The sequence below is a fragment of the Tupaia chinensis genome, unplaced genomic scaffold (assembly GCF_000334495.1).
Source record: "Tupaia chinensis unplaced genomic scaffold, TupChi_1.0 Scaffold000527_1, whole genome shotgun sequence".
Classification (NCBI taxonomy): domain Eukaryota; kingdom Metazoa; phylum Chordata; class Mammalia; order Scandentia; family Tupaiidae; genus Tupaia; species Tupaia belangeri.
In genome coordinates, this window is record NW_006160040.1 from 7568369 (window position 1) to 7595807 (window position 27439).

The window sequence follows — 27439 nt, forward strand, 5'->3', positions numbered from 1 at the left end:
GACTTAAAAATAGACTATTTACAATAATTTTGTATTGGGATATAGAGTGATGTGAAAATATTTTGAGACACAAAGATGTTTGCTAGTCACCTCTTGCAAATTATTAAGAATGCTACCAAACTGAAAGAGAATTAGATCTTTTTCTTATAAATGAATTATTCTAAATTTGTTGATCTTTACTTATGATGACAAATATCTTTTAGTTGTATGAAAGTGACTAAAAAAATAAACACATTTGATCTGTCACTTCAAGGTAAGGGTACTATAACGATGAATAAAAAATAATTCTTGTTTTTTGAAGAAAGTTATAGTGTGGAGAGATGGTTTCTAAAAAGTATGTTTGAAAAATTTTCTATTGTTAAACAATTTTGTTGATGAAAACAGTATAAGTATACCACCTATAAAAACTCTCATACTTGCAACTATTAAGACACTGTGAGAAGAAACTTCTGTTTTAAAAATTCTTCAAATCAAGAATTTCAATGGTTTTGAACCCTCTTATTAGCATTTACAAAATGATAAAGTATTTGGTTAGCTTGTAAGAACTGACATCAAGGAAGAGGAACGTGTGCCAGCCAAATCTCAAAGATAACCTTTGCCAGTTGGAGAACAGATGGAAAAACTGTATATGATTTTGTAGGCATGGCCAACTCTCCTTACTTTTTTTTTTGGTAAGATATCTTATTCAGTTAAGACAGCCAGTAGTAAAACTTAGTATTGAAATAAATGACTCATGGCAAGAGTTTTAACTCACTGTATCACAAGAATTAACAATATTTTAAAAAATATTTAGTTACATTGTTCTAACACTGCTATCAAAAATAATTTTTAGTTAAGAGAGAAAAAAAGAAAGAAAGAAAGGGGACCAGCAGTTAGCGTAATGGCTATGTCACTGGACTCCACCTAATCGACCGTGGTTTGAGTCGCGGACCCGGTGGCTTAAACTCACGCCAGCGCGTGCGTGCCCATGATCCCGAGAGGAAAATGGAGGAGAAGGTATCGTGGCATGGCCATCCCCCCTGGGGGGTGATTTCTCGCTTTCTGTCTCTCTATCTCTCTCTGTCTGGCGAGTGCATGCACCCTACAGCAAAAACTTCTCCAAAAAAAAAAAAAAATTAATGAGAACAAAAGGTTTCTGTGTCACTAAGTGAAATTTTTATTTCATCTCTGTTATAAATATTTTATCTATTTTTATGTGTCTATTTTATTTAATCTTTGTATAACTTGTCTTTTATTGTTAGTTTTGAATGTTTTATAGCATACTTACATCACATGTATGTATACTTGTGTATGTGCATTAATTCATATGTATATATGTAAATACCCAGTAAGCATGCAAGTTTTGTGTCTTTTTTTTTTTTTCTAATTAAGGCATATAATTTTGAAAAGTCAGGAGATCAAGGCTGAATTTTTGCACACATATGTTGCTCATCTAGATCTTGGTGTTGATCTTCTTCATTGTTCCTTCAGTTTGTGAAAAGGCATATTTAATATATACCCAGACATCTAGTGTGGGAAAATGTACTTCAGAGCTTCTTTACTTATGGCTATCATAATTTTCCTGAAAAGAGCAATATAACTTTGTTTTCTGAGCTAAAAATTCAATTTGATGGCATGGCACCCTCAACCTGAGAGGGCTCCTGGAAAAATGAATAGCAGAAACTAAGGAAATAAAAGAAAAGAAGTAGAAAAATTATCATAGGCCAAGAAATGCAATTGCATCAGAGAAGGACATTAAGGAAAGAAATAGAGAGGCAAGGCATTTATGGGACAAAGAAATGGATTAGTATCTATTGAAGATAACTGTCTAGTCTGGTGAACTGGACTGGTGAGAAATGTACACATGTTGGAATATTCACTTTGTAAGCTAAGTAACATGATTGAATGTATAAAAGAAATAGAAATAAAAAAAGAAAAAAAGTGGGTCAACATACAATAATTATGCAGAATATTAAATGAGCTAAGTGAAAAAAAAAAGATGAAAATTGGTAATCCTGAAATAATCACTTACTCCATTGACCATCAGGAGCACGAGGCCATTGTCTGCGGGTGTGCGAACTTCTATGTCAAAGCGAGTCACCTGTCCAAATTTCCCCCTCCTTGTGATATCTCTCACCACAGCATAGCTAGAGCCATCGAAGAAGTAACTGGCAGCCCGACTCTGAGTGAAGGCGAGTTTATCTCTGAAATGAAAACATGAGAACATGTAAATATTACAGCTCTGTTTCCCTTTTACAAGTGAGGCCTTTTTAACCCATTCTCATAACTTTCATGTTTCTCACATAGCATTTAAATGAAGTCCTGTTTGCTACAGAGGGGAGATAAAATGTATTTACAGGTAAATTAAATAAATTGTTGTTAGTGGATTTCTTCTCTATCCTATATGTTAAGACAACTGAAGTCTCCAGGGAAACTCCAGCCTCTGAAGGTTGTAAACCAGTCATTTAATGCTGTTAAAACTTGTGTGTGCTCATCTGTGGTAGAAAAATATTCAAGAACTTCTGCAGGCATGACCGTTGTGCAATTTCAACACTGGTTTCTCCAAAGAAAAGTTTGAGAATCTAATAGTAATGCACACTTCTGTCTGTTGCTCTGCATGACTATCAAAGCCTTTAGTACTCTTAATTATTTCTTACCTGGCACAGGGCACTGATTTGGAGGGATCCATATTATAGATGTGCTTAAAGTTGTACAAGCTGATCACTTCATTATTCAGAGTGGCCAATTCCAGGCAGCCAATGAAGCCAGGAAGGTTTAAGCTCGCAGGGAGCTGTAGAATAGACAGAATAAAGCCAACTGCCTCATGAGTATATTGCGCTCAAGCATCACAAATCAGATAATAAAGCTAATATTAGGTCAAGGGGACCTGCCCATTGATAAACTCATCTTTCCAGACTGAGTTGTGTCTACTCTAGGCCATTCTGTGAGATAAACCGTGGCTTGTTAGTTGTGCATATCTGAGCAGAGAAGGAAGGAATTACTGAGCATAAACTACTTGCTGGTCAAGTTCATAATAAAAGTCAGTTCCCCCACCAGTTCTATGAAGTAGGTACTTCTGTTTTTATATAAAGAGAGTGACAATAATTCTCAGGAAAGTTCAATAATATGCCTATAACTAGGAAGTAGCCCTGGGATTGAAACCCTAGGTCAACTTTCCTTCTTCTTGGGCAACTCCTTTATCTTCCCTTTATCAAGTCTCATGTCCTAAGCCCTACTGGTGCTCTCATCTCAGATACTTTATTTCATGCCTGTATTAGTTGAGGTAATTGAGTTTTTGAAACTTCCACCTGCGAAGCTGAAGACGGGATCCACATTGTGGTGTTATATAAGGTACAGATACTTCTGCAGGGGTGGGAATGATATTAATTACATATGCATATATAGAATGAAATTAATTGATATTCAAGTGTTAAGTAGTTTGAAAGTAGGTGATACTAAAAATATGAGTACCATAGACAAGATTTATGTACGAGTTTTACAGGTTCTGATTTAGAATTCTATGACCCATTGACTAAGCTCTTTAAAAGATATCAATGTTCTCTTCACCTTAGAAACATTACAGGATTTATGGCTTTCCAAAGACAATCACTGTAGGTTTGTAATAAAAGTGTAGTTGCGGGAACCAGCAGTTAGTGTAATGGCTATGTCTCTGGACTCCCATGTAGTTGACTGCGGTTCGCGTCCCGGACCCGGTGGCTTAGAACTCACGCCGGGCGCAGGTGCGTGCGTGCCCAAGATCCCGAGAGGAGAATGGAGGAGAAGGGATTGCGGTGTGACCATCCCCCCTGGGGAGTGATTTCTAGCTTTCTGTCTCTATGTCTCTCTCTCTCTCTGTCTGTCTGGCGAGCGCACGCGCCCTATAGCGAAAACCTCTCAAAAAAAAGAAAAAGTGTAGTCGTAAAGCTTACCTTGAAGTTCGAAGGCACCCCACCAACATAAAACACAGTGTCCTCAGGTTCCAGATCCAGTAAGGAGTCATCTCCTGAAAATTCCCCCTTTTTGATAAACTTTTCCTCTGCTGTGCTACTTAGACTTGGGACTGTTAAAAACACCTTTCCATGTTTTCCTACCCTGTTGAGATAAATCATTTCATGTTTTATAGCCAGATAATTTATAGAAAATATATTTTTAAAAAGAATTATTTATTTTATTTGTTATTATTATTACTATTATTAATTTGACCAGAGAGAGACAGAGAGAGAAAGAAAAGGAAAGTGAGAAAGCAAGCCGCCAGGTCTGGGATTCAAACCGTAGTCAGCCACGTGGGAGTCCAGCACCTTAACCATTGTACCACCTGCTGACCCCTAGAAAATATTTTTAATGCCAAAATGTTAAAGTTTCCTCATTAAAAAATCGGTGATTTGATTTCGTCATATTAATAAGCTTTTACAGCATATTGGCAATCAATTGGATGGGGAAAAGGCATTTCACCTTGGAATCAATTCATAGATCAAAGAAAGATCTAATAATCATCACTACCCAGATGTGATGATTACTTTTTTCTAATTTTTTCCACTGAAGTATTGAGAAGAAACACAAAAATGATGGAAGGAAGGGGAGCAAGAAAAAAGGGAAGAAAATGTCATTTATAACCTTCCCAAGACCATTGTGTGTGTGTGAGAGAGAGAGTGCATTCAGTAGATTTCTTATGAAATGTGCATATAAGCCCCGTGTCATAGATTCACGTTACCTTTCGATCTTGACAATGCTGAAGTAAGCAGGCCAGGAACTGACAGGCTTAGAGTCAAGTGGAACCTCCACATCCTTATTTCCCAAATTATAGACATATACCAGGTTATCATTTTTGATGGCAAGGCCCATATATTCTTTTTTGGCCTGAAATGTCAAGAAATCACTTAAGTAAAATTTGCATGAATAAATACCATCTTTTACTTTTTCATGTCTTTTAAGGACAACAAGCAAAACAAATACTTGGTTGTACACTGGCAACTTCTGTTCTAAACTATTATCCAAATTTCTAATTGGATTGGGCAGTGCCTCTTCCCGTGGCTGCCTCAGACTCTGCTGCCCTCTGAGCTTGCTCTGAGAGCATAGTCGACAGGGAGGTGAATAACAGCAGACTGGGGGAAATCCGATGGCTGCCAGGAGTGTGCCAACAGGCTAACCTAGGGACATAATATAGCCCGACAATACCAGTCTCTATGCGTCTTCAAGTAGGATTTAGCATCAAACAGCATAATAAATTGCTGTTGTTCTCAGTCTTTGAAATGTTCCATTCCCACTCATTAAAGTCAGTAGTGTGGTGCTGATATAAGATGATCTCAGAAATATCCCACATGGAGAAGGAATCACTTGTCCTTAAATCAATTCTCTAGTCATCCATAAAAGTTATTTGTTATCTTTCGAGTTATCAGAGGGGAACTTTTATTTGTTTGCCTAGGTAGCTTTATTTTAGGCAGGAGAAAAAGCAGTTTTCCTTTTCAGTATTATTCCCTTCTTCAAGATCTCATGCTCTTACACTTTTGCTTCCGAGGTACAGGATAAATTGATCTGGAGTCCCAGCCAGTTCTGGCTGCTTCACTGGAGGTTTCATGTAAAGACTCAGGGATGTGAAGGCCTTTAAGTCATCCATACTGGTTTTGGGATGCACGTCAACAGCTGATTGGCCATCGAACATCATGGAGACCTGGACCTGGATTACAAAATTGTTCCATTACTAGCACACTGCAGAAATGGGCAGATGTGTTCCCACAGTTCTCAATAGTCTTTCCTAATTCTCAGTGGAGGCGCCTAAGCTTTAGATTCCTCCATTTCTGTATTTATTTACTTACATCCATCTTCTCCTTGTTAGAGAAAGGATTTAGGGTTGATTACAGTGTGACAATTTAAACTTAAATGGAAGTTAAGGAAAATAAAACAAAACAAAAGGTGACAAAGAGATCAAAGAATGACGATAAATATGAATTCCACAGGACCAGCAGTTGGCGTAATGGCTATGTCACTGGACTCCCACGTAGTCGACTGCGGTTTGAGTCCTGGACCCAGTGGCTTAAACTCATGCTGGACACATGTGCGTGCATGCTCAAGATCCCGAAAGGAGAATGGAAGAGAAGGGATTATGGTGTGGCCATCCCCCTGGGGGGTGATTTTTCACTTTCTGTCTGTTTCACTGTCTTTCTGGTGAGCTCACACACCCTGTAGCAAAAATCTCTCCAAAAAAAAAAAATTCCACAATGAACTATATAAACTCTTAAGTTGAGTACACCAAACAACTTGAAGGGATTCCTGGACAGTTACACAATGCTCATAAAATTATGGCCCTAAAAATATACACAATTAATTGTTTAGGAGAATTATAACTACTCCTGTATACTACTACAACTAGGACTTTCTTCCCAGGGTCCTTATTAAAGGAGGATGGGGTGACTCTGTGAGTATCATTTTTGATCATATCTACTCAGTTGGGGGGTTCTAAGACACAGCATTGTTGACTTACATCAGGTTTGAAACCTGGTTCTGTGACTCAGCTATCTGACCATGAGCAAGCTGCTTAACTTGAAGTTTCCTCATCTATAAAATGAGGACAATAAATTAGCTATGAGAATGAAATAAGACGATAACCATAAAGGGCTTTCCAGTGCTTGCCTCTATCACTTTAATAAGATAATGATAAGTTCATTAAAGTATTTTTTATAATGTTTCTGAGAAGGGCATCACAACAGCATAATCTCTGCTTCTTTCTAAGAACCCTGACATGATAAGCTTAATTGGTCTGATTTGTGGGTAAATTTGAGAGTACTCAGAAATGGATGGACTATGTTGACTCCTGCTATTTGTACAAACGTTTCTGAACAATTTGATGTATTTACATCAACTAATTAATATCGATTTGGCTAATGTTGATAGTGAGCTCCAGATTCTATTCTGCCTAGAGCAAGGCTGTCCAGTGTTGCCAGTTGAGTAAAGATTAATACATTCTAATAAACAATCAAGCAGTGTGTGGGATTGAAGTCTTTTTGTAAAAAAGTGAGTCTGAGAAGAATACATGTCTGCACAGAAAGCATCTCATTTTGGGAGGCTCAGTGAGCTCCCAAATTTAGGGCCAAGATTCTCTTTAGAAAATGATTTTAGATGGTGAGGGCCCAAAGTTATACTCCAAGTAAATAATATTACAAGAAAGCTCACAGAAACCTGAGATCTAGAATGCTTTTTTGTTTTGTTTTGTTTTAATTTGACAGAGAGAGTGTGTACTTGTTGGAGGGGGACAGAGAGAAAGAGAGAGCAAGAAAGTACCCACCACCACCACCACCACCATGAGTAGTGGTCATGATGCAATTCCTTCTCTTCCATTTCTGTTTGCCTTGGGCATTTTGAGCACACATACCCATGTGCTCAGCATGTTTCTCAAACTACTGGGTATGACACTCAAACCAGGTGATCGACCAAGTAGGATCCAGCTGCCTGACTACCATGTGGCAGGCTGGCCCAAAGAATGTTTTCTTTTTCTTTTAACAAAAATTTTTGTTATAGGGCACGTGCTCTCACTGGAGATACAGAGAGAGAGAGAGAGAGAGAGAGAGAGAGAGAGAGAGAGAGAAAGTGAGAAATCATGTCCTGGGGGAGGTCTGCACTGCAATTTCTTCTCCTAGATTCTTCTTCTCTCAGGATTTTGGGCACACATGCACACATGCCTGGCCTGAGTTTCAAGCCAAGTGGTCGGCCACATGGGAGTCCAGTGATAGCCCCTAGAATGTTATTTCTTGAGGTACCTTAAAAATAAACATGGCTTAAAATGTTTGTTGAGGTATCTAAATAAGATAATTTGTGGGATGGGCCATTTGTCATATTATCATTTAAAAGGTGGTGATATTTACCAAGAATAATCTTCTTCATTATAAAATAGTTGAGTTCTAACTCCTCTTTCTGTCAGTAACTAGGGTCAATAGCCCAGTAGAGACAATTCTTAATTAGGAAATGAAATGCACAATTTGGTGTGAAAAATGCGGCAGTTCCATAAATCAATGAAAGACAAATTAAAAAGAAGTTCAAGGACAAGCTCTACTTTGCCACACTGAAAATGCCAATTATTATGTCAGGATGTATTTCTACCAATGCTGGCTCTAGTTATGGTGTTGCTAGGTTACTTCTATGCAAGTATCTCAGAATAAAGTTTTGTTGAGTTTGTTCAGCTTAGCCAGTATGTGATTCCTCAGTCAAGCCTGTGGAGTGGTCCATAAAAACTTGAAATAATCTGTGTTGTAGCAGATAATTTCTTAAAGAAGCAGGACAGGAAGGCAAGATTGTTCCATGTGATACTTGTACTAAAATCCCTGTTAAAATAAGAAATAATAATAATGAGAATGAATTGACTATTTGGGGGGCTTTACTTGATTTCCTTTGCTCTATTAGCTTTGTTGACCAGGTTAACTATGTGATTCTAATTCCTGGAATAATCAGAGAGCTTCTCAAAACTGCAGGTGCTGGGTCCTTCTAGAGAGCCTGATCTATTGCTTTGAGGTTGGGGCACGCATTAGTCTATTTTTCAAAGCTCCTCATGTGATTCTATTGAACAGCTGGGGCTGAGAACTACTGAGCTGGATAATACATTAGAAAGGTTCGGTCTCTGGAAGCTGCCTGAGGAATTGAGCTCCGCCTCACGCTCTCATTATTACCGAGTGATGGATAATGCCTTTCATCAGTTACCTTGCTGGCGACACTTCTGGTCTGAGCAATGAGCTCTCGGATCCTCTGGATGCTGACAGAAACATTGCTTGCAGGCCGCTTCTGCTCAACCGTACGAAGCTGATCCAGGAGCTGAGGCACAACTTCTGTCAAATTTCTTACTGTAGTTAATAAAAATGAGTCACTGGAGTAAATATCTCAGTATTAAGTATGTTGCAAGAATCAGGTGAAGAGAACAAATTCACAAGAAATTACGCTTACTCCTGCAAAATTAATGGTAAAGCCCAAAGCGAATCAACTCCCCTATTTGCATGTAGAGCATGCTGACTTGTAATGTACATTTCTAAAGGGCAGGATCCGTGACAAATATGCAGGTGTTCCTTTAATCATATAGAACAGGTTCTGCTGGAGTTTCCAAGGTAACTGATAATTACAGATCAGGAGGAATGCTAGGTGAATTGGGGGGGGGGAGGGTGTTGTTTTCCAAATGTCCATGCACGAATCACACTATTGCTATTAAGAAGGCTATTAATAGATGGAGGAAACCAGGAAAGTGGCAGTTGTGCCAGACTCAGGGTGGGCAGCCATGGTCTGTAGTCCCAGACAAAAATAATGCTGTAAGTAGACCACACCGATATTTTTCTCATCCTGCTGAAGAAGAAAACAACCTTTGGGTGTTGAGGGAGGTGGGAGACAGCAAAAGAGGAAGTGGCTGGGACAAGGCATACATTCCCCTTGATGCTTCCAAGCGCAGCTGTGCCCCCTGGCCTGAGCCTGCCCTGTTTCTTAGGCACTTTTCTTTTGGAATGCACAACATGCTCATAGGAAAGAGCACAAGTCATGAAAGTATAGCTTGATGAGAGAAACCTACTGAATCAGAAATTCTGGGAGTGTTGTCCAGCCATCTGTGTTTAACAAGCCCTCCAGGTATTGCTGATGCACATTCATGTTTGAGAGCCACTGGGCTAAAGATGAATATTGTCTGGGCATTCTCCTACCTGGGGGTTGGAGCATGGTCACTGGGCATTTGGCAGCTGGGCAAGGGCAAGCTCTTACTAGAGCCAAATGAAGTGTAGACTCAGGAGACTATGTCAGTGCAAATCAAGGACAAGTCTCTGTATCTAGAAGGTGTTTCCCAGCATGAGGAATGGGATTAAATGAAACAATAGCAACTGTTTATTGTAGTGCTTACTATAAAAGTAAACAGTTGTTGTTTGGACCTGAGCACAAAAGCCACTTATAGAGTAATAGTCTTTAAAAATTGAAGGTAATAAACTATATCTAAAGCATTGCATTACTTTGATTATGGAAATAGATACACATATAAGACAGAGTTCTTCCTGCCCTCAATTGTTTCAGAGAAAGGGAGCCATCTTCTATTAGCGTCTCTATAAAGTCTCATATTCTGGTATGCTCTTTCATTTACTTTGTTTAGAATCACAAAATATTATTAGGGGATGATATAGTAATCTGAACAATTTCAATTAGTGCTGGTTCTGGAAGTTTTTTTGAAATCAGCTGAAGGAACTGGTGAGCTAGGAGGAAGAGAAATTTAACACAGATTTAGTAAATTTTCTTGAGGCTATATGTTTATAAATATAAATGTTGGATGTTGTGTAGACAAATCTTTTAAAGATAAAGTTTTAAAAACAATTTAAGTGAGAAGTTACATGAAAGAACTCACCAATGTACAGTTAAAAATGAACATGAAGGGGCTATTTTCCTGTTACGGGAATGGGTATTTTAAACTGGGATAAAATCTCTAGTGACAGATTATATCTACAGATGCATACAGTCGTTTCTTAATTTAGATGTATATGGAAGTACTGTAGTCTGCAAAACCATATTAGAGAATTACAACTTCTAGTCATGATTTGTCACGATATTGATAGATAATGATAGCTAAGTAATACCTGCATCTCTAGCAGAGTCCACTGCGGCATTGTAAGCAGAAGAGTCAAAATTGTGAAGATTCTGTGACCAGCTGGTTACATTGTTAACCATCAGGGCAGTGGCCTGTTGGATCGCCATGGTGGTCTCGTTAGCTTCTGCAGCCATCAGTTTGGACCGGTTCAGCCGCTGCTGAGCGTCACCTGCACTCAGACCAGACCACAGAGACATTCACTTAGCACAGAAGCAGGCCATTTGTTGGGGAGCGTTGACATTCACATATGCACTGGATGCAAAAGACCTCAAATGTTGGACTTTGGAGCAAATCTAAGATCTTTAAATGTATGTTAATTATGGTATAAGTTAGATGCACAAGAATATTATAAGCAGTATTGAGTTTGAAAGACTGAAATCTTATTAAATCATGTGGTTCTCTCTCAATAAGAGAAAGAGAGAGAGCAAGAGAGAGAGTAATAGTATTTCCTTAGGTTAGGGAACTAGTGAGAAAGTTATAGAAAATGCATATGAGATTCTAACTCATGAGAATTTTGTTTGCAATCTGTCCTAAATAACACTGTCTCTTACGGAACAGTATTTTTATGGAACACTTTTGCGATAGATGATACTCTAGTAGAGAAGTCAATTAATAAGAAACGGTATTTTTGAATAAGAAAAGCAAGTTTCAAAAGAATATCAGTAACAAAATCTCATTTTTGTTAAAACATTGCATATAAAAGAAAATAACCTAAGTTTTCCACAAAAATTTTGTCTAAGTGATGAGATGATTGGTGGTTTTTTCTTCTCTCTTCTTTCTGTGTTTTCTAATTTTTCCATGAGTTACATTATTTTTATAATCAAAACAACTGGGACTCATTTTATGATGTCATAACTTTAAAATTTAAAGTAAGGAAACATTCAACTCGACGTCATACACTTCTGGATTCTGATGAATGCTGAGTTGAATCCTGGATCTGCTTCATACTAGCTGTGCTTATTGGAGTGAGTTCCCTAACCTTGACAAACCTCAGGATTCATGTCAGGCTAAAGGCGATGGCAGTAGTTATTCTCCATGATATAAGAGATGCCAAATACTTAGTACAGTGCCCAGCAAACAGTAAGCATCAAAAAACAGCTCTGAGGATGCTGACACGTCTTTTTTTTTTTTTGGAATTATTATTTATTTATTTATTATTATTATTATTTTCTCGTTTGATCTGAGAGAGACAGAGAGAGAGAGAGAGAGAGAGAGAGAGAGAAAGTGAGAAAGAAAACCACCAGGTCCAGGACTTGAACCACGGCCCTGTGGGAGTCCAACAATTTTAACTACCATGCCACCTGCCGGCCCATGCTGAGACTTCTTAATGGATGACCATTCTCCTGGCCAGAGCTTTGGTTCATTGTATTGTAGCTAGGATTTACTCCTTTTAGTATTTCATATCTAGTGGTAGTGCTTTAATTTTAATTTTCCTTGTACCAGAGAAACCACATCTGCTTCCAATCACATCTTTTTTTTTTAAAGAATTTTTATGTAGTCAATTGCTGTATATCATTATAGCTTTCAAAATGAATTTTCTCAGCATGAATACACTGTATATTAGTCCAGTTAAAGATATTATATCAACAAATAATTTTTTATCTTTGTGTCCCTTAAATGTTTTGCTTCTTTCTTTTTCCTCTTGATTCCCTTCCTCTCACCTGCCCCCATTTCTCACCCTGCTTCCACACTATCTTATTGTCCACAATTGTTCTCCATGCTTCTTATTGTTAATTTTTATTTTTTTTTGAAAAGAGATGTTTAAAAGTGAAGACATGGTAAATCAGTGATTTGGTGATTTATTGACTTTACAAAGTTTTTGATTTTAGTCTTTTTAAAACTAATTAAAAAAAACCTCAGCGACTTGTAACATTTTAGGCTTTTCCTCTATTACTTAGTTTTATACAATGAGTAGAAATGTTTAAATATTATAGTTGTGAAATTTAATCCATTAACATTCAATGTTATTATAGATATGAGTGTACTTATCCCTTAGTTCCTTCCTCTCCCTAGTTGTTTAGTGTGTGTTTTTAAAAATTTTTTTTCTTTAGCGAGATTTTTGCTATTGAGTGCATGTGCTCGCCAGAAAGACAAATAAAGACAGAGACACAGAGATAGCGAGACAAAGTGAGAAATTACTCCCCTGGGTGGTGGGGAATGGCCATGCCACAATCTTTTCTCCTCCATTCTCCTCTCAGGATTTTGGGCATGCACGCACACATGCCTGGCATGATTTTTAAGCCACCAGGTCTGGGACTCAAACTAGTCAATTACATGGGAGTCCCATGACATAACCATTATGCCATTTGCTGGTTCCTATTTTTGTTTTCTTACTTCCGTTTATCTTCCTTGGTTTTTCTAGGTGTAGTATCGCCATGCTTATCTTCTGATCTTTCTGTTTCTGCTATAGAGTGTATATATTAAGTGGAGACATACGATGTCTCTCTTTCATAATATGGCTTGCTTTGCTTAGCAGTAAATCTTCCACATTTGTCCACTTTCTATCAAATTCCAGGATCCTATTGTTTTTTATGGTTGACTAGTATTCCATAGTGTATATGTGCCACAGTTTTTCAATCCATTTATTTGTTAATGGGTATTTGAGTCGATTCCATGTCTTAGGAATTGTGAATAATGCCACAATAAACATGATGTGCAAGTACTTTTTTGACTGAGTATAAACTATCCTTTGGGTAGATAACTGGAGTAGAATTACTGGATCATATGGTAGTTCTATCTTTAGGTCTTTGAGGAACCTCCATATTGATCTCTGTAATTCTGACTGGGGTTAGAAGGTCTCTCACTGTGGTTTTGATTTGCATCTTATAAGGAATATTGAACATTTTTTCATATGCCTTTTGGCTGTCTGTATGTCTTCTTTAGTAAATTGTTTGTTCAGCTCATCTTCCCATTTTTTAATTGGGTTGATCACTTTTTTTGGGGGGGGTGGTAAACTGCTTGAGTTCCCTGTATATTCTGGTTATTAGTCCCTTATCTGAGGCATACCTTGCAAATATATTCTCCCATTCTGAAGGTTGTCAAGTCACTCTATTTCTTTTGCTGAGCAGAAGCTTTTTGACTTGAGGTAATCCCACTTGTCTATTTTGGGGATTATTGCCTGTGCTTTATGGGTCTTATTTAAGAATTCTTTGCCTGCTCTGATGTCTCCAAAAGTTTTTCTTATGTTATCACATCTTTCTAAGATACCACTGCAGTCCCAGATTAGGCAACACAAGTGCTCTTGTTTCTCTTTTTGGTTTGTTGGTCTCCCTGCTTACATGATAAGAATGATGTGACATATAACAGAGGGAAGCTATTTGCAGATGGGGCCAAAGAAATTCAATAACCAAATTAGGGCATATTGCTAAGGAAGAAAAATGTTCACAAGAAAGCAAGTTACCAAACAGTGTAAACAGCATGATACCATTAAAACCCACGTAAACACATGAAGATGGAAACAAATGCTCTCAAATTTAAAGGTCATACCTAGGTAGAGTCATTACAACTTTTGCATTAATATTTTATAGGATAATTTTTTAGAGTATGAATATAGTTTCTTTCCTTATCAGAAAAAAATATTTATAAAAAGATTAACAATTAAGGAAAGTATCACTGAATCATTCCTCAAATGTGTATCTCATATGCCAGTGAACAAACAGATCAGACAAGTTTTCTTTGTGATCTTTACCTCTCTCTGCTGCTTGTAGTCGTGTAAAGGCATCATTTAGTCTATTTTTAAGGACACTCTTCCTTGCTAGGGCTCCAGCCACACGCCTACTGGTGTCAGCCACAGCCTCATCATTGCCTGTAGTCAAGAAGCAGAAAAAGTACCAATGGAGTCAACATGCCTTGAAAGTTTCCATTTATTGATATCTTAATTAGGATTTTAGGATAATAAATATATGTGTTAGCATTTCTATATGTGACTTGACTTGCTAATATTTTGACTAGAATTTTTGCATCGCTGTCTATAAGAGAATTTGGCTTGTAATTTTCCTGTCCTTGTCTGATTTTGGATTCTAAGTTTTGTTGGGGTCATAAAACAAACTGGAGAGTGCTTCCTCATGTTTCATTTTTCTAGAGGAGTTTGTTTTTCTTTAAATGTTTGGAAGAGTTCACTGGGGAAACCATCTGAAACTTGAGATTTCTTTGTGAAAGGGTTAATTACTGATAGAACTTATTTAAAACATTTGTTTAGAGATTTTTGCTATAGGGCACCTGTGTTCACTGGAGAGACAGAGGCAGAGAGATAGAAAGTGAGGAGTCACCCATTGAGGGGATGGCCATGCTGCAATCTCTTCTCCACCATCCTCCTCTTGGGATTTTGGGTGCACACACACACACACACACACACACACACACACACACCCGGCATGTATTTCAAACTGCTAGGTCCAGCACTTAAACCTAGCAATGTCCAAGGTGATTGGCCATGCAGGAGGCCAGCACCTTAACCACAACACCACCTGCTGGCCATTTGATACAGTTTATGATAACTATGTTTATGCAATTTTATTAAATTTTCCGTTTTGATATTCTTTTCTTACAAAATTATTTTTGAAAGTGTGCTTGTGATACTGTTCTTAAGCTGGGATTATCTTTGAGAAACTTCCAGTAGGCCATGGTGTATATTATCATCTGAACTGAAGGATCATCTTTGCCAGGAATTCTTTGTTTCTGTTTGTGCTTTGTTCATTCCCAAAGCACTGGGAATTTTATGCTTCTTGACAAACAGAAAAATAATTTCATCACTGCTCACTGCACTCTCTTTTTTCAATGGGCTTATAAATACATGACCTCCCATTGGGAACTTTCTCTTTTCTATTATACAGCCTTGGTTTGTTGCTATCTTTTTCCCTATACACATGTGTAATGGATATGTGAAGGGACTTAAAAAGTTAATGGAAAAATAAAGAACAAACTTATCTTGGTGCAAAAAAAAAATTGAAACACACACACAGTTTTTTCATAATATGCACTTCTGTGAACTTTTTGAATAGCCCTTGTATACTAATTGGTGCTTAGTTGATAGTATTCCCAAGTACAGTGTAACCAAGTATAAGTACTTCTTTCTTACATCCTCTGGGTAGTGCAGAGAATAACCAGAATTCATAGAGGAAGTTAAATACTCTGTAATTTTATTGCACCCCCGCTTCCTCTTTTTAGTTTCAGTTCAAATGTTGTGACATAAACCATCTTTAAGCTCTTTCTTTTGGGACTTGTGACTGCAAAAATCACTGACGAACTGAGAAAGAATGTATTTTCCTCTATATTTGGAATGCTTGATAAAAATAGGAAAAAAAGAATCTATTTGGGGCTGGATGTTTATAAGGAGAAATGTTTAATATAAAGGGTGTCACATTGGAACTTACTGTCTTACATAAACATTTTTATTTTGCAAATTAATTAAGTAGATGATTCCTTTAAATAGCAGCTTCCTGAGTTTATCATAGAAGATTAACTATTTGATCTAGACAATGAAGAAAAGGAAAGCTGGGAGATAAAGATTACTGATCATTGAAAGTAATTTGGAAATAGTAATCTAAAATGGTAATGTAACTCAGTAGATTGTATGGTTATTTTGAAAACCTGACTTTATGTCACGAACATGTATTATGAGAGACACAATCCTATGAAGTTCTGAGCTTCACAGTCCTAATTCTCTATCACTGGCTCCTTTGAAAATAAATATATAAAGAGATTTAACCAAATAAGACCATAAAATAGGTAGCTGTATCTGCAAGATATTCAAAGAAGCTGATGCAAAGTGATTTATAGGACATAAAATATGGAAGTTGGAAGAGATGTCATTTCCAGAATAGAAAAGTTGCATTATGAGGTTCAATAATTCAATGACAGGATTGAGAAAAGACACTACAAATGATCGAGAAGAATAAAATATTTTAGTCACTGCATTATAAAGATTGATATATTCGAAGCTACACAAGAAGCAAAAGCAATACATAGATATATCAATATCAATATTTGTTTACAAATATTTTACTCTTAATATTTTATTTATCTTTTTTAGAGAGAAATTTTTGCTATAGGGTTTGTGCACTCACCAGAGAGACAGAGAGATAGAAAAAGAGAAATCACACCCCAGGGTGGACAGCCATGGCACCATCCCTTCTCCTTCCCTCTCCTCTTGGGATTCTGGGTATGCACGCACATGTGCCCAGCAAGAGTTTTAAGCCACTGGGTCTGGAACTTGAACTTGGTTGACTACATGGGAGTTCAGAATGTGACCATTATGCCATCTGCTTGTCCCGATATTCTAATTCTTTACTGCTAAATTGTGATTATTTTCCAATGACTACGATCAGGACTAGGCCTATATAATAAATTAATTAAACTTATATAATAAGTTAGAATAGAAAATGTAATAGCACTTTTTATCACCTATGTTAACCTAGAAAAATAACAGTAGCTTTAAGGTAACAACATAGTTAAATATTCTGAACATGTAAACAAAGTGCATTTGTTTTCTCTATACAGTGAATCTTTGCAAAAGAAAAAAAAAGAAAATGCACGATTAGACTTGAAATGAATTAATTTGATGAAATTGTATTAGTCTTCATTTCAAACTTGGCTTTCGTTTTTAGGTGGTAGTTAGAAGATAGGTGGTTAGAATTTTCACCCATGACTTCATTAGTCAAGGCTCAAATATCCATAGGACTTAGTTTAATGGCTCAGAGATGAGTAACATTTAGTAAAATTCGTAGTCTATTAGCTTGTTTTGAGAGTAATTCACATGATTCAAAATGAAATAATCTGATTTTACTTTTATTTCTCCTTTCTTGTCCTTTTTGGATATGCTCGCTTCAGCAGATGCAAACATAGGCCTTTGAAAGTGCATCTTCCCATGGGGCCATCAGGTTGTCATAAATATAGTAAACTGTGTAGAATACAAACTGCAAATAATCAGATGATTTTGTAGCAGCTGTATTTCTAATTGAATCTCACGATGATAATCCATTCCTTCATGGTAAAGATGATAATTGTTTAAGAAAGATTAAACCATGTGCAGTATGGTTTTAGTGTTAAGTGTATATTGTGGCATTCTTTACTTCAGAATTGGTGTTTATAGTAAGTTTCTGTTTATCATCCTACTTGATTAGCAAGAACACCTACCATAAGTTATCACAATTTACTTTTAAAATATCATTTTTTGGCCTTTTTTGGGTCACTGTGAGCAGAAACTATTGATTATTACTCAGCTGTAATATTATCTATTCTTTGCTATTTTATTTTGGAATTCGATATATGTGTATAAAGGGAGGGAAGCAGATATAAATCAGAAGGAAGTTGGGAAAGCGAAGATAGTTACTGGCATCTGCTCTTGCTTGTAGTTCTCTAGCTTGACTGAGGAGGTTCTCGCTTTCATCTTTGTGGTAAATGATTTGTGTATCAATCCCATTCACAGCCTACAAAAGAATGGGGTGAAGAGAGTAAAAACGACAGCATAAAAATCAGCTTTTCATGGTGTTAGGACTTAAATGACACAGTGCATCTGCTAAACATCAACCAAAACTCACATAGCTTCATTATCATAGTCCCAAAACAAGGTCATATGGGAATAAGAGAAAATAATGTCTTGGACTCAAGATGCATGCTTTTTCTTGTGTTTTTCAGGAAAATTTAGTGAACCTAGAACAGTGCCAAGCGTTCATATAAGTGCTTGTCACATAGAAGTCACACAGTAAATAATAATATTTTTTTGAGAGGTTTTTGCTATAAGGCACATGTGCTCATCAGAAAGACAGAGAGAGGGAACCAGCAGTTAGCGTAATGGCAATGTCGCTGGACTCCCACGTAGTCGACCGTGGTTTGCATCCCAGACCCGGTGGCTTAAAACTCACGCCTGGCGCGGGTGCATGTGTGCCCAAGATCCTGAGAGGAGAATGGAGGAGAAGGGATTGCAGGGTGACCATCCCCCCTGGGAGGTGATTTCTCGCTTTCTATCTCTCTGTCTCTCTCTGTCTGGTGAGCGCATGCGCCCTATAGCAAAAAAACCTCTTCAAAAAAGAAAAAAAAGAAAGAAAGAGAGACAGAAAGCGAGAAATCACCCCCCAGGGGGATGGCCATGCTGCAATCCTTTCTCCTCCATTCTCCTCTTGGGATCTTGGGCATGCACTCACACACGCCTGATGTGAGCCCAAGCCACCGGGTCCGGGACTTGAACCGTGGTCAACTACATGGGAGCCCAGTGACATAGCCATTATGCCAACTGCTGGTCTCCGCAGTAAATAATTTTGAATGGAAAAATCTGAATGCATACATTAAGCTGCTTCTCTGTTAGCAGGAGCTGGTCTTAAATGTGTTTTCTTCAGGGCCTTTGGTTAACAAAGCTGTCAAAGGAACCAGCATTTGCTGACTGGACTTCAGGACCTCTTCAAGATTTTGTAAACTGAATCCTTCTTAGCATAACTTGTAAAATAGTCTTTCTTCTGTCCCCCTGCTCTTTCTGCCATTTTTATTTTACACTGGAAGTACCAGAAATGATATCAGGAAATGGAAGTCATTAAGTTGGAAAAATGTAACAAGTAAATAAACTTTAAAACACAGGATTAAGGCTTACCCTGTGGCTTAGGGGTTGAGGCAACTGGATTCCACACGGTCAATCATAGCGTGAATCCTGACCCCAGAGCCTTGACAAACTTACCAAGTGTGTGTGCAGGCCCCAATCTCCCACTGGGGGTGCTCTCGCCCTCTCTCTTTGTCCTGTCTCTTGCTGGTGAGTGCACACACCCTCTGGCAATTAAAAAAAATAAATAAGTAAATAAAAAACCTGGAAATACTCACATCATAAATTCGATCAGTGATGTTCAAAACAAATTCTGCTGTTTCATTAGCTTCACTAACAAAATTGGCGATATTTTCATAGACATTTGATGCATCCAGTGCCTTCTGTACTAGCCCGTTCATATCAGAGCTATGCAAATTCCTGTGAACGAACAAACTTGCCATTATTTCTCCTCCTTACCTCTTGGAAAATGAGGCCATTTGTAGGGCTTGATTGTTAATACTTCCAGAATCAAAGATACTTCCTTCCTGTTATTCAAATTCACCTACCTTGGAGAGGTTTTTCCGAACTGTCCTCGGAAGGTCATATCTTCTTTGCATTCTTTCGCCTTTGATGCCCAAAAAAACTTCACCCCATTTTGGCTCCAGCTGCCTGCCTGGTAGTAGCCTCAGAAAAGGGAGTAATGATTTGAAAACAGTCCCCTGCACTCCTTCAAGCAAACGTTTGCTTACGCAGTGGAGAAGAATGAACCCACAGACATGGCCATCTATACTTATCCAAGTCCGCATTGTTCTTCCCTTTCCACAGAAGAAGCTGAGGCTCTGGCAGAAGCTGCATAGCTTGGTCCAGATGCACACTGTGCATGCCTGTCTCCCTCCTGAGGCCTGGCTGTGTCCTGTGAGCGCACAACCTCACCTAGCATACCCCCGGCCCTGCCCGCACATACTATGGTCTCTGCCTTTGCCCCTTTCTGGTCTGTGTGAGTTCCATCAAACATCTACTGAGTTCCCATCATGCACTGGGCACTCTCACAGACAAGGACCAGTCATGTCCGTGCCTCTGAGGATTGCGGTGAGTAATAGCAGGGGTGAATATACTTGGTATATTGTACCTGGCATCCAGTAAGCATTAGGGTTTATTACTCTACCTATTTCCTGAACCAGAATTTCAAAATGTATGTGTCCACATAATTTATTTGCTGATAAATATTTCTTTATAATATAAACTCCACCTCTATTCCCACAACTAATCTTAAATCTTTTGTCTTAATTTTATTGTCTTCGGCTCATCAGTTCCTTATTTTCCCCCCATGGTTCCAAACACTGATGACTTCATTTTAGCCATCAGTAACCACCAAAAGACCCTCTGTGACCTAGTGCGTGACATGACAGAACCCATGTCGGCTCCTCTCTTCAAACCTCCTGACCTACTGAGCTCTGTCCACAGTTCCTCTGCTCCTCCATGCAGTTCCAGTCCCTGTAAGCTCTCGGAGGCACAGAGGGACTTCCTTTGTATTTCTCTGGCTATTTCTCTCCCTTTTGTCCAAATCCACCATCATTCTCTTCCTCTGCAGCAGGACTGACTTATCCATTAGGTGTAGTTGGGGCCCACCAAAATGTTTTATTTTATTTTATTTTATTTTTTAAATCAGAGAAGAAAATATGATTGTAATACTAAAGATTATGTTAGTCTTTATACCAACACAATTATAAAATATGGTCTTTAATTTTTTTTTTTTTTTGTCGTGGTAGGGACCCACCCAGGCCAAGTGCTTAGAGCTCACAAAAGTCACAATGCAGTCCTGCTCTGCAGAGGTGGTTCTAGCCTAAATACTTTACTTGCTATATGTTCCTCCCCGTATGTGGGGCTGAGACAGTAAAACTGAGGGGTGAAATAAGAGAAAGCTTTTTAAAAAAGGGATAAAAGGAGTAAGATGTTACAAATATTTATTAATATTTAAAAATGTTGTTGGCAAGAGATGCACCAAAGAGCTTTATACAAAAGATTTCTCCTTTCATTTTTATTACTAGGCACAAAACAGGTATGGCATCAATATTCAAAATAAAAATGTGCTTTTGAAAGGAAAGTTTCTTGATGAATTATGACTCTTTGAGTACAACATGTAAATCGTTGTATACACCAGATAGACATTGAAGAGTACTCATATTTCGAAGAGAAGATATCCATAAATTTGAATGTTTCCCTTAATATGTTCAGCCAGAAATATTCCAACACAAAAGAGACTTCAGGGTGACTGATATTTCTGATCGTGTTTCATGAAGAGCAGGTAGCCCTTTCCTTCAAATCATTCTAGAACATTGTTACAGAGTGGCATTTAGAGAAGGTATGTTTTAAAATTCTAATCCATAGGATGGATCTGAAAAGCAACACTCTACCAGTACAGTGTATTATTCAAAACTCTATTTTATCTAAGCTCCAAACTATTGCCTTTATTAAAAGTCAGTTTTCTAGGGGCATGGCACTGAGTTGAATATAATACTTATCTCTCACATCAGGATTTTATGTGACACTTCTCTTTCTCTTCAGATTTGGGAGGGTATTTATAAATTTTGGCAATCAGAAATAAAAGGGTGATTTATGTTTGGACAGAAGTTAATATCAGTTCTTATTTTATTCATGACCTTTATTGGTCCTTGTAACTGCTAGATCTATAGTCTTTCTCTATAATGATCTCATTATTTACCAATTATTTCAGGGTCATGAATTCAATTCCAATCTTTCAGTACATTTCAATTAACATTAATTGAGTGACCAAGGGGTGCGTGACTTTCTAGATGCTGTGAGGAAAATTATCAATTGATTTTCTCTTAACAGGTGTTGAAATAAAATAGCTCCTGCTGGGCACTGCGGAGCAACTAGAGTATTTACCAGAAGACCAGAAGTCAGTTATGTTACCAATTCCCATCCAGCTTTACTTATGGATGTGGAAAGCTAAAGTTGTCTTTAAAATAAATTAGTGATGGCTTGATTAGGCCTTGTAAAGAGATATGATCTATTTGATAACATTTTGTGCAGCAGCTGTGTTTCTAAACAAAACACCTTAGCTTACTCTATTAGTAATTATGGACCTTCCTGCCCTGCCAAGAACATAGGTCTCAAATCCAACAGAACTTTTATTTTAAATAATTATTTATTTTAATTTTATTTATTCATTCACTTATTTTTAATTCGACTAGAGAGAGACAGAGAAACAGAGAGAGAGAGAGAGAGAGAGAGAGAGAGAGAGAAAGTGAGAAAGCAAACAAGCAAGCCATCAGGTCCAGGAATTGAACTGTGGTCACCCATGTGGGAGTGTCCAGCACTCTAACCGCCATGCCTCCTGTTGGGCCCCAACAGAACTTTTTAAAAATTTACTTACTTATTTCTTCCATAAGAGAAAGAGAGAGAGAGACAGGCAGATACACATACACACACACACACACTCTCACATGTACTTCCAACAGGGTTCTCACACTACAATCCACCCTGTCTCAGCTGGCGTGGACCACAGGCTCATGCACATACCTTGTGTATAGAGGAGGACCTGGAGCATGAACCAAGAACCTTCCCATGTTGGTTCAGCCATGCTATCACTGCACCACCATCTGAACCCCTGGCAGACTTATTTTTTGGTAGAGGTCTTTGCTTTAGGGTGTATGTACTTGCCAGAGAGAGAGAGAGAGAGAGAGAGAGAGAGAGAAGGAAAGTGAGGAATCACCACCTAGGGAGTATGGCCATACCACAATCCCTTCTCCTCCACTCTGCTCCCAGGATCTTGGGCATACATGTCTGGCATAACTTTGAAGCCACCTGTTCTGGGAAACAAAGTTGGCCATGTGGGAGTTCAGCAATGCAACAGCTACACCATCTGCTGGCCCCTGACAGACTTATTAAAATAAAAAAACACTGTCTTTTCTGGGACCAGCAGTTGGTGTAATGGCTATGTCGCTGGACTCCCATGTAGTCAACCGTGGTTCAAGTCCTGGACCTGGTGCCTTAAATTCATGCTGGATGCGTGTGCCTGTGTGCCCAATGGAGGAGAAAGGATTGCAGCGTGGTCATCCCCTCTGGGGGTGGGGGTGATTTCTTGCTTTCTGTCTCTCTGTCTCTTTTTTTTTTCTGGCAAGCACATGCGCCTTATAGCAAAACAAAACAAAACCTCTCCAAAAAAACCCCAAAACCAAAATAAAAAAACTGTCCTTTCAAAACAATCGCAATAAATAATAATTGACTCTTAGAGAGACTAACCAAAAAACAGGTCAACGGATACACAAATTCAACCATAACCAACTTGTATCTTCTCATCTCTGACACATGGAGTTGAATAAAAATGTTTCATTCAACTCATGCAGATATTCCCATTTTCAAAGCCAGGATATTACCTGCTTAATTCATCAGCTTCTTGCTGAAGGTTCTGTGCGTGGTCAATAGCTTCTTGGACTAAGTCATGACTGAGGTTACTTAGGTTGGATAGTTTTCCTTGTAGCTCATTTTTGGCTCCATCTATTTCTGCATAAATCCCTGATGCATTCTAAAGAAAAAAATTGAAGTTAAATAAATTGAATTTAGAAGCACTCAACATTTTTTTTTTCCTATGGAGCACCAACAGATAATCTCCATTCTTTCTTATTAAGAAGTTCAATACATTTCAGGCCTGGTCCATAGAAGCCTAAACTACTACAAGAAGCTATTTATTTCTCTGACATCGTCAACTCCTTCATCTCTGTTGATTGCTTTCTTAGCATTCAGATATGCTCCAACATTTCTGATCTGAGAAGAAAACTAAGGTAAACAAGATTTCTCCTCCATTACCCACACACCTCCCTGTTACGGCACGGCTTTTCTATTCTCTTCGTGTCAAAAGCTCCCTCTCAGAAAATACGTCTCACATGTTGAATATGTCAGAAGGAAGAATAGAAATCAGACTGGAATATGTCAAAAGAAGAATGAATAGAACGGGTCTGCACTTTCTGTAAACTTCCCGTGGTCTCATCTACGCTGCCGAACATAGTAGCTGTTAGCCTGATGAGGACTAGAAATGTGGCCAATGCAACTGAAGGATTACATTTTTGTTTCTATTTTATGCCTTCTGATTTACATTGTTGTGCATCTTTGCTGGGCATGCCATGGATTTTTCCAAGCATGCATGACGCGTGTATAAAATTTTAATGTGTTTCCTTTGAAGCAGTTTAAATTTAAGTAATGTCTCTTGTACAGTGCAAGAACCTGAAAAATTCATCTGATCTTATCTTTAGGATGCCTGAAAACTTGATAGATTTGAATTGAATCCGATAATTCTTCTGTGACCCTGAGCGACTGCTCTAACTTGCTACGAACAGAAACCTGATCAAGTCACACATGTGCTTACCTTTATTATATCATCAAGTTCTGAAAGGGTCAGACGAGGCGTGGCCAGAGAGTCTGCAGACATGCTCAGAGAAGAGTTCACCACTTCCATCTGCCCCCTCAGCCTCTCATGTTGCTTCTGCAGAACGTGCAAGAGAGAGGAGAAGATAATGTGTCTTTAGAAAAAGCACCAGGGGAAGTGGTAAAGGTCAAAGCAGTGTCTCTGGACACAGACAGATCTGGGTTCATACTCCAGCCCCATTGCTTAAATGCAACATGCCTTTGAAGAATGCTACCTGTCTGATACTCAATTTTCTTTCTTATAAGATGGAGAGAACAAAACTGAGCACATTTGAAGGTTTAAAACACTTAAATATCATTATTACTTATAACATCATTTCAAGGAGAGTTAGCTTATTTATTTATTTATTTATTTTAGTTTGCTATAAGGCATGTTCCCTCACAGGAGAGAGACAGAATAGAGAGAAAGAGTGGGAAAGTGAGAAACCACCCCTGGGGGAGATGGTCAGGCTACATTCTCTTCTCCTCCATTATCTTCTCAGGATTTGGGGTACATGTACACATACACTTGACATGTTTTTGAGTCACTGGATCCAGAATTCAGACCAAGCAGTGGGCCACATGGGATCCAGCCACCTTAACCACTATGCCACTTGGCTGTCCCAAGACTTAGCTCTGTAGAAAAGGCATTCTATTCAGAATATAAAGTGGGACAATAGATAGTGAACTGAATATAGGCTCCATATTGCAATAATTGGAAAATGAATGAATTAAAACAGCATTTGTGTTGTTATAACTCTGGGCCTAGTAGAAATAGTGCATTTGGTCAAGAACAAAGCTTATAAAAAATAATCTTAGTGTCCTTTTAAAAAATTAGAAGTGGCCCTGTTATCGAAGCACACAACTGTGATCTTGCTTCCTACCACTCTGGGGTCTTTATGTTTGGTGCTCAGACTTTTTGTAGATGAAATTGCCCAAGTGCTAGTACATATTTTGATTAATGCTTTAGTTTCTACCTCATTTTTGGATTCTAGAAGCAAGAATTTATGATTATGCAAAAAATATTGTGGGGCTTCAAAGTGAATTTAGTTTGAAAACAATGTGCAATAAAATTTTAGGAGGAAGAAGTAAAATATTTGAGTAAAAAATGCATTGACGTTAATTTAGAAATAGTAATTTAAACTAAACTTGAAATACATGTTATTGGGGAAAAGAAATAATAATTACAGAAGCCTAAATGATATAGAAGAAATAACTATAGAAATAATAATGAATATAATCAAGAACAACTACTATACACAAATCACTTCTGTACTACTTGAGCGTTTCCTGAATTTGACCATCCATCTGTTCATTGACAAGTAAAGCAAATACAAGATGTTGTGTTTGGGTCTTGGAAGGTATGATTTGAAGATAAGATATGAATATTTACAACTTAGTGGGGATAGATTAGATGCATGCTACATATACGGAATACGGTAGTTACTCATTTTGCAATTAATGGTGTCTCCTGGACTGAATGTAGAATATATCTGTAGCGTGGTAAGTCTAAGAACAAGTAACGGCTGACTAGTGTAGAGGAGGAAGGAAGTCCTTATGGAGGACAGAAATCTTAACCTGGAATGAAGATGGATTACTGAAGGGCTGCTCAGTAGTATAGCGTCAATGCACCTGAACCCACATGGGGAAGGTCTTGGGAGCTCTCTGAGCACATCGGGTGTGCAAGTGCCTGGCTGTGATCCAGGCTGATTGAGAATGGGGTGAATCACCGCCTGAGGACCTTACAGTGGGATGCCTGCCTCTCTGTCCCTTTGTCTCTTTATCTCTCAAAGGAAAGACAGAAACTCCAAAAGAAGATTAAGAAAAAAATGAACTACCTGAATTATCTGTCAACCTTGACTGTATGAACATGTGCACATTTTTAAAAATTCAACTTTGTTTATTTATTTTAATTTGACCAGAGAGAGAGAGGGGGGGAGAGAGAGAGAGAGAGAGAAGACCAGCCACCAGGTTCAGGACTTAAACCACAGCCAACCATGTGGAAGTCTCGTGTCCTTAACCACCATGCCACCTGCTGGCCTGTGTGCACAATTTTTTAGTGACAGGAATATGTATATGTGTGTTTCATATAGGGTTTTCATTGAGTTCCCAGAAGATATTAGACTTCAACACTGTAAGAATCACTAGATTTAGTAAGTAGGTGAGGTAGGTGAGGCACTCTATAGAGGCATTCAATCTAGGTTGACAAAAAAATTGAAGTTCTTGGGAACCAGCAGTTAGCGTAATGGCTATGTCGCTGGACTCCCACGTAGTCGACCGCAGTTTGCGTCCCGGACCTGGTGGCTTAAAACTCTCGCCAGGCACGTGTGCGTGCGTGCCCAAGATCCCGAGAGGAGAACGGAGGAGAAGGGATTATGGCGTGACCATCCCCCCTGGGGGGTGATTTTTCGCTTTCTGTCTCTATGTCTCTCTCTGTCTGGCGAGCGCATGCGTCCTGTAGTGAAAAACCTTTCCAAAGGAAAAAAAAATTGAAGTTCTTTGCTGATGACAATGTATACGGTCATGTCTTTATCGTGATATGTACCGTATTTGTGGTGGGGAAAATCATGTTGTACATTGTAAATTATGTATGTATATAAAGATTAGACAGAACTAAGCATAGAAAAAAGAGATCCACCATGATCAATGGAAATAAAACACAAAAGTAAAGTCCCTAGTGGCTTAGAGGCAGGTTTTGTATGGGAATCAAGAAATACTACTGGAATACCGGGTGGGCTTAGACCACGGATGGCTAGGCAGCTTATCTATCTTAAGTAGAAAGGCTTTCAAAGAAGTGTTATCATATAGTTTCTACGTAATTATAGAGATGCCTTGAAATCCGATGTAGCAGTAATCTGTCAGAGAGAGAAGCCAAGAGCCCAGGCAGGAGGCAGAGAAAATTGTCCACGGGAGAGGCTCAAAGGAGTAATCACTTGCTC

General features: G+C 38.3%; 1 protein-coding gene across 1 annotated transcript in view; it reads right to left on the reverse strand.

Annotated features, from left to right (window-relative positions):
- LAMA4 (laminin subunit alpha 4) overlaps positions 1-27439 on the reverse strand; it is a 154230-nt gene that overhangs the window by 32835 nt on the left and 93956 nt on the right. Inside the window, exons 12-23 of the mRNA XM_006157017.3 lie at positions 24463-24579; positions 23477-23625; positions 19373-19514; positions 17898-17994; positions 14256-14372; positions 10557-10736; positions 8665-8804; positions 5480-5653; positions 4691-4836; positions 3909-4071; positions 2637-2770; positions 2012-2183 (exon numbers count right to left, since the gene is read on the reverse strand). Of these exons, the coding sequence (XP_006157079.1) occupies positions 2012-2183; positions 2637-2770; positions 3909-4071; positions 4691-4836; positions 5480-5653; positions 8665-8804; positions 10557-10736; positions 14256-14372; positions 17898-17994; positions 19373-19514; positions 23477-23625; positions 24463-24579 (1731 nt within the window). The remainder of the gene's footprint in view (positions 1-2011; positions 2184-2636; positions 2771-3908; positions 4072-4690; positions 4837-5479; positions 5654-8664; positions 8805-10556; positions 10737-14255; positions 14373-17897; positions 17995-19372; positions 19515-23476; positions 23626-24462; positions 24580-27439) is intronic.